This window comes from Scomber scombrus, chromosome 16 (genome assembly GCF_963691925.1).
Source record: "Scomber scombrus chromosome 16, fScoSco1.1, whole genome shotgun sequence".
Lineage (NCBI taxonomy): Eukaryota > Metazoa > Chordata > Actinopteri > Scombriformes > Scombridae > Scomber > Scomber scombrus.
The window spans coordinates 25,484,738-25,493,360 of record NC_084985.1 but is presented as its reverse complement, the minus strand read 5'-3'; the positions used below and the strand labels follow the sequence as shown (position 1 = coordinate 25,493,360).

The window sequence follows — 8,623 nt, the reverse complement described above, 5'->3', positions numbered from 1 at the left end:
CACACTCATAAGCTTTGTCATCATCAGCCTGGTGCCAGCGCTGCTCCCTCGCCATGCCTCGTGACTTTGATTGATCATTGCTTTGATCGGCCTTGACTTGATGATTTATCAAGCCTCCTCACGTTCATTTATCTATTTAGCACACTGACGCCCCCTTATTATCATCTCACACTGTGTATCTTATGCTGAATCACACACAATAAGCTGCTACACTTCCAGACAACTTACTGTATGTCTACAAAGTGTTGCGGCCTGTAAAGTACACAGCTTTCTAAGTTATCGTATCATTTGCTGCGCGGTCAAGCAGCTTTTGTAATTCACAGAAAAAATGCATCAGCAACACAAAAGCCTGAAACCTACAAAGTGGAGCGGGAGGGGAAGGAGGACGAACCCGGGTACGATGAGTGACGCCTCCGCCTCGTCGTCTCCGTCCTCGTCGGCCGACGAGACGCAATCGAACCGACCCGACGTCTCCTCGAGTCTTCGCTCCACGACCAGCAGCAGGGCGAAGACAAATAAAAGGAACAGAAATAAAAGGTACAGAGCCCGGCGTGCCAGGACGAGGAGAGGTTTTGGCTGTAAAGGCAAAAAAAGACAGTTAGGCTTAAGAAGGGCTGGACAGAGGCGACGATCCGGGCATTCCAGCCCTCAGTCACAGAGTCCCCCAAGACATTACAGCAACAGTGATGCCCAAAACCTGATTGGTCAGCTGGGAATAGCACAGGTGAGACCAAAGGCACCTAAAATCACTAAAACTGGAAGGATACACTGGCAGACTCATGACTTCAGCTGATATTAGTTCACACACATTATTATTATCATTATTATTATAACAGATATTAGTATGTATGTGTTGGCCCATGCAAAGAAAAAAAACTTGTAAACATTTGTTATGAATATTTGACCTTTCAATTAATCTTTAATAGAATTTTATGTTAATATTGATTTAAAATAATTTGAGTTATTTTTACTGTTCAGAATTTAAAGTGTATTTTCACTTTATATGTACTAAATGTATGAATATTAGCTCATATATAGTTATTTCATGTTTATTTGCTCATGTATTGATATTGGTATTGGCCTCTACCAATGACCTCAATGATACAGAGATGGCTACAGTATATGATTGTTATGATTTCAGTCCAACTGGTCATTGTAACAATGTGACACTTCACTGACCTGACCTCACCGACCCAGTCTGCTGTTCTTTCTCCCTGTGACACCCAGTCTATTAGTGAGCAGGACCTCACCAGCTGCCACTGGCTCTACTACGGAGCTCATATAGGAAACGAGACGCGGAACATCGAGTTCAAGAACGGTCAAGGTAAGATTACAACCAAATTTACAGCCGACACGTTATATCCTGTTAAAAATTGTTAGGCTTTGGGCTACAGTTGACAGTTATTAAATAAAATGTCAGACAGGAACAAGCTGACATCTTCAAATACATGCTGGGGTTTTTTGGGTTTTTTTTTTTCCTACCAGCAGTTCAAAACCTAGAGATATTTAATTAACATTGTGAGAAAATATGAGGGGTGTCAAATCCTCATTTTGAGAAGCTGGAAATAACATCTACATCATGAATTTTACTGAATCATATTGTTGTGTTCTATGTTTACATGTCTGAATGAGTTGTTCATTAGCTTTCTGTATATATGTATATATTTTTTGTGTCCATGTAGTTTAGTCAAATTTAAAAGGGTTACATTTTGACAATAAACGTATGAATAACTTGCACACATTCTTTTTTTGTGAACCAGCATCAAATTTCTGCTTTTAATCCATTTTGAGAGAATATATTAGAGGATTATGGTAAAAATGTCTAAGTGGTGTAACCATAAAAACTTTGTACCAAATAATTCAACTTGCTTAAAAACACTGAATTCTCAATAAAACACCATATCAACTAGTTTTGCATGATCTTACATTATAACTTTTATATTAAATAAAGGCAATGGAATACAATTGTTATAAATATTACATTTCATCATCAGGAAACATTGAAATTTTTTTAAATGAAGTCATTATTAGTATAAGTCCACTTAAATACACTCTAGGTGGATAACATTAAGTATTTATCATGCTTTTGTGGTTACACCATTTGACATTTTCAGGAGCATTCAGTCTTACTTTTGGTAAAAAATGGTGCAAATGTCATTTCAAATGACATAAAACCAACAAAAATACAAAATGTTCATTTTAACAAACTTGATGCTGCTTTTTATGAACTATTTTTAAAGATATTTTTGAATTGCTCATCTTGCCAACACTTATTTGTCAGTGACCCATAAATGTCTTTGCTGCTCCACGTTATTTCATAGTTAAATTTGCTCCATTTATTTTTGTCCTACTGAGTTTCCAAAATTTACCAAATTGCCATTTTGGAAAAAAAAAAGTAAATGGAGATCCGAGACAGAACCAAACATTAACATGAAACTTCCTTCTTCCAGGAAATTACATGCAGACTGTTTTCAGCCAACACGTTTCCAAGTATGGAAGTGCCTTCCTGAACAGTGAAGGGGGCAGTCTGGTGGTCGGGGTGAATGACAGCGGGCTGGTTTGTGGTGTGTACTTCAACCATGAAGAGGAGGACAAGACTCGCTTGTTGGTGGACCGTATCGTGAGGCTCTTCCATCCTCCTGTCCTACCTCACCAATACAGCCTGCAGTTCATACCCGTGGTAAAGCTCGGGGTGCAGGGGAACCACCTAAAGGTGCTGTGCCTCACCTTCAAAGCACCTCCAGCCTACAGTGAGCCGACCCTCTATCAGACTGAACAAGGGAATATGTACATAAGGCGGGATGGGAGTGTTGAGGGTCCTCTGACTACCGCTGTCATCCTGGAGTGGTGCAAACAGGTAAGAAAGTCCAGGAATATTATTTTTTGTATTAAATTTGTATAAAAATGACAAGTGCTGATACGCTGTGTGTGTGTGTGTGTTCAAGAAATGGAAAAGAAAAGTGGAGAAGCTGGAGCAGTACCTGTATGAAGCCAGATCTGAGATGTGGTTCCTGGCCGGGCAGATCTTCAGACTACCTCAGTTTCTCACTCCACTGTATCACTTCATGGCCACATTACAGAACCAGCAGAGGAGCCCTCCAGATGGAGATGCCAGCGCATACCTTTTCCAACCTCCTGCGGAAAGTCCATGTCATGCCTGCTCAGCTCACAACAGCAGAGCCCCAGATCAGGAAGAGGAATCCCCTCCACCTTCACCTCCACCTCCACCTTCACCTCCACAACACAGGCAGATGTGAAATTTGTCCGGCTGTGAAAGTTTGGCTCAGAAGCAAAGTAGCAAAATAAATTTAACTAAAGATTTTATTCTTCCCTTCAATAATTTCTTACCTTACTCTACAGTTCCACTCAGCTCTATGAAGCCTTTTTTTTATAGCTTATTTTAGCTCATTGTTTTGGTTTTCTGGTTTCTCATCAGTTTCAATTCCAGCAGCTGTTTTCTTCCAAGCACTGATAAACCCTCTGTGCCCTACATGTCCAGCACCGTGACAATTTAGTCAACATCTGATGAACATCTTGGAGCTTTTAGCAGTTTCAGAGCCTGAAATTTCCCTCATGAGTTGATGGAGGCCAAAAAAGACCTAAATAGACAGTCAAAATCACATCCAGGCTAGCCACATTAGCTCCAGTAACTCAGAGAAATCTTTCATTGCACATTACCTTCAGTTTTTCTAGGAAAAAAGAAACATGCTTGATGGGTTTACTACTACAGAACTTGTATTAGTTCAAACTGAAATCGTCATGATCTTAACTACATGAAACACTGATTTGTTCGTTTGATCACATGGAATTTTGCCAACATGGCAACATACGTACATTATCATAACTTTGTTGGTCATATTCATGATTATCTACTAATGCTGTTTATCTATAATCTCACACTCTGTTAACATTCAGTCCTCACTGTCCAGCTGTCATTGCTGCACAACCATGTCTCAACCTACTGCGGCCATATTATCAAACCGGTGACGTTTAATCTGTGATAATCTGGGGTTAAAGGTCACTACAAGTAAAATACAAGCAATGATATTTGATGGCTTTTTTGTTTTAGTTTTTTTTTTAAAATCGAAAAAATTTAAGCAAAACAATTAAAAACCCAAATAAAATCAGATTACAAATAAAACAGATTAAACACAGTTAAAAGCCAAAGTATAAAAGTGAGGCTCAGCCTGTCTAATGGCTTCTGGCAGGTGATTATTTTCTTTCCCAAAGCCCAGGATGTCTTGTTTTGTCACAACCAGCAGTCCACAAAGTAAAATAAGATATATAGTTTACTTTCATAGAAACCAGAAAATACATTTGACTCGCTGAAACCAGATCATTTGGACATTTTTGTCTTCAAAAATGATTAATAAATTATGAACATAGTTGGCTATTAATTGGTTAATCAATTAATTGATGCAGCTCTGGCTAGCAGGTTTGTCATAACAAACTACCGTCGCGCGACTTTACAGCTGATAGTGATGACACAAAATGATGATGAGTAGTTAGTGTTCAAAAACTTGACTTGCTGCTCACTGTTGACTGAACTATGTAGTGTTTATTATAGTAGTGAATGATTGAATAAGAGAGTGATGTCAGGATTGTGTGGGCTTGTTCCGCTGCCCTAAAATAAATCAGAGTTTTTTAACAATTATAATTCCATAAAGATTATGACATGTAAGAGACAAATTAAAAAAGAATAGTCAAAATCTTTTATACCCCATGGGTCAAGCTCCCACTCTGAATGGAAGTGCCCACGACCAATCTGTAATAACCATAATGATATAATCAGGTTGGACCATTGATCAACTGAGGACATTATATAAGGGCTGAACAGTACTCCATGTGCCTCTCAGAGCATGAATGCAGACAGGAAGCTTGTTTCAGGTTCTTTGTTCCTGTAAAAACAGGCATAAATACCTCAGCAATGTGGGTCTCAGTGTAATTGAACAAAACGACCAGCAGGGGGCAACAGAGCATCAGCACTGTTTTTTACCACAGCTCCTTTTCCTTGTGGAAGGAGAGGCAGTGCCCACTCATTGGTGATTAAGGTTCTGGTGATGAGTCACGAGGAGGGGGTGGGAGGGGGATGGGACAGAGAGATAGAGAGGGGGAGGGGGGAGGGGGGGGGGGGGGGTAGGAGGACTGTTACATTACCTCCAGGTGTCCTCTCACGTTGCCAGGAGGCTGACAGATTTCTGCTGTCTGGCCATGAATCTGCCTGCTCTGTGCTCTCCTGCCAGGGTCCCTGCCTGTCCATTTATCTCCAGCACACGTTCATTCAGAACATGCACTCTCCATTCAGGGCGGCGGTCAATTCAACAAAGTCACCGTATCACATGTTATATTTTTCAAAACCTTAAATTAAATGAGCAGATTTAATATGGGGGCAAAAAGAGCAAGTATGATAGTCTGGCTTTATTGAATTTATGATGACAGGAATATCATATGGCTTTTTTTTTATTATACCAACTTGATCTTTCATCTCAGTTTTAATGGTACAAAACTCAAGATTAGGGTTAATTTTATCCATTATATTTATTGCATGTTTAAAACACAAGTTGAGCAACCTGGTTTCACTTATTTAATCTATACAAAACATTTCATAGCCAGCTTCCCCTTTCTAATTTGAGTTTCATGTCACATATCCGGCTCTGTTCTTCTTTCAGCCCTGCGACAAACATCTGTAGAGGCTTTTTTCCCCTTTTCTTTCTTTTTTTTTTGTCTTAAACTTCTTATCTCACGTTTTATTTTTGCAGTTGACTAAGCTCACGTACAACCGTGCAAAGCAGCAGCAGCAGCAGTGGCAGCAGCTGTGAGTTAGTGTCGATCAGCCAGCTCCGGCTAAGCTTCACGGGGGTGGCTGACTAAGTCTTCTTACCATGCAGAAACTTTGATTCCCTCCCTCCTCCCTGCACTGGCCCGGCCTGCCCACACATGGAGCGTCACGTTGTGTTTTGTTGTTGTTCTTGCGGCCAGGTGTCGTCATAGAGGGGGTGATCGTAAACGTACGTATACAAACCATAGACTCACATGTAGAGTCTGACTGGAGCTTTTTACAGGAATGGACATAACAATAAAGGGGAATAACCGACTTTTGTGTTGTGTCACAACAATGAGGCACCTGCCTGTAAGCCCAGGATACTAACAGCACACATAGGTCATAGAGTCTTTCTCAAGTGCACATCGGCAGCAGACTTCCCCATGACTCTATATGCTTAAATATAAAACCGTCTCTGTTAATGTCAGCCTTGATGAGACCCAGTCCATTTGTGACAGCAGTGACAATCTGTGTATGTGTGTGTACATGTGTCTGAGTCATGCTACATGGGTACAACCAGGAGAGTATCTCTGTAAATGTTTTTGACTCTGGCATGAGTTAATATCCGGACTTGTTTTTAAAAAATAGTTCCAAAAAGCAAATGTTTTCCATACTACTTGAAACCTAAAAGGGTTGTTCCCTTCCCACCAGCAACCCGAATTTACATGCCTGAGTCAACATGTGTATCACGCCTCTTCAAAATATCTTAGAAACCCCCGTTTTCCAGAAGTTGGCACGTCTGACTCATGCCATCCGCCGATGTCTTACGATCATATGGCTCCCGCAGATTGTCCGAATACTCCAAAATTAGATTTTACTTTTCTGCAACCGTTTGCTCATTTTATCTCCAGTGCGTGTGTGTAGTTTTATCATTAGGCTCTACTAATATTTACATAGAGGTGTCATAGCTTTTAAATGTTAGAGAGATCCTCTTCTGGCAACGGTGACTCAGCCCGAGCAAACCGGTCATATATTTGTGATGTGTTCAATAATGCTCTGAGTAGACTATGACCTCCGGCTGATGATCATCAGAAGGCAAATAGTCACCAGCGTAAACAAACATGAAGGATTATCTGCAGGAAAGCATTTGTTAGCTTCCTTAAATTCTGTCCTCTTATAAGAATATTTAACAATAAGACTGAAAAAAGTGGATCAAATCTCGTTCTTCACCACATAAGTTATCCTTGAACCAGAACACTGTTTGTGTCCTACATGCACAGTATATAAAGTCTACAGCGCACTATATACTGTAGGTTGTCTTCCAGTTTGCCTAGTCAACAAATGGCATGCGTTCATTAGCTCCGGCAAGGAAGCAAAATTAATCTGAGAGGATAATAGCTGCTTCAGATATGGATGATGTTTGAGCGATCGCTGGCAGAGCAGTGCCATGCTTGTTAGTGAGGCTCAGGAGGAAGATGGCTGTGAGTGCTGCTGCGTTCCAATCAAATCAAAATGACAGAGTGACCTTGGAGAGGCAAAGAGAGGATATATTTTTAGCCAGTCATTCTCCTAGGGATGCTCTTTTTCCTGGCTTCTTTCTTGTCTTTTTTTGCTCAAATACTCAAATACTGGCCGTCTGGCTTCTATAGGAACGCCTGTTTACAGAACGGAGCTCATGAGACGATCGGGCCTTTCTAGCTGAGGGAGTAGAGCGGAGGGTGATTGACTGCTTCACATCACTCTCAAGTATTTTTTCATGCTGTGTCAATAATAAAAAAGGCTTGTCTTTGCAGGGGAAAGAGCTTGACTTAACAACTGATAATGAAATGTCCGAGGTGTTTGGGGAGCTGTTTATTGTTTTTTTATTTCTTTGGTTTGATTGTTCCTCCATTTCATGAATCTGGATGAATATTGGCTCTTTTGTATAGATAATGTGCAGGACGCTGGAGAAAGTTGGTTTAATTCAAGTCAGTTGAATAATATTAGAGCCTGACCGATACTGGATTTTTGGGGCTGATGCCGATACCGATATAAAGGAGTAAAAAACGTCTGATATCGATATGTTAGCTGATAATTTTATATATAAAGAGTATATATATATATAAACATACTTTTTTTTTGAATGTTCCCTTCAATGTAGTCCGATATATCGGTCGAGCTCTACGTAATATACTTGCTTTAAACTATACAGATGTGTGTGCATGATGTCTACTCAAGAATATAGATGGTGAGGGCAGGTATTTAACACAAAATCAATGGTGAAAACTAGCTAATTGCAATTCCCATATTAATAGCAATAATGCATTGAGTGCTACGTTAACAATACAGAATCCTCCTTTCTATGTATAATTGTGCAAAATCCAAAGTTCTCAAACAAAGACATTCCAGTGTCCATGAATGATTTTTCCAATGATGATTTTGTGTATTGCGCCTCATAAAAGAACCACTTGTTCTAACAGATTTGTTTTCAAGTGGCATGTACAAGTCATTTAAGAGCACTTGTTACACTCACTTCTCTCTAAGTATTAAACAAAATTCATGAGTGGTCCAGACCTGTCGTATGAGTCATGAACAGACAGTTTGCCTTCTTCCACAGGGCAAGAAATACTTGTTTAACTAGTATAATATAATTATAGTAGTATAATAGCATAGTATAACTAATATGGAGTTTAAATATGATGCCAAAATGAACAGAAAATATATTTAACTAAAACTCAAACAGATAAAAATTCATTTTCCGCTCACCACATTATCATATCATCGTGGTTGCTAATTTACAGGAAGTGTTTTCGATTTAAATATTTATCAGTTTCTACATCTCAACAGCTGCCTCAGGTCTCTCTGCAGGTCTCTGTCAAGTAT

At 39.7% G+C, this 8,623-nt stretch overlaps 1 protein-coding gene across 1 annotated transcript; it reads left to right on the top strand.

The window, feature by feature from the left end:
• The first annotated feature begins 400 nt into the window (after positions 1–400).
• Positions 401–3,257, top strand: LOC133995959 (schlafen-like protein 1). Its single transcript, XM_062435467.1, has 4 exons — positions 401–724; positions 1,228–1,324; positions 2,451–2,857; positions 2,946–3,257. The coding sequence occupies exons 1-4, from the start codon at positions 401–403 to the stop codon at positions 3,255–3,257; spliced, it is 1,140 nt and encodes a 379-aa protein (XP_062291451.1).
• Positions 3,258–8,623: the final 5,366 nt, after the last annotated feature.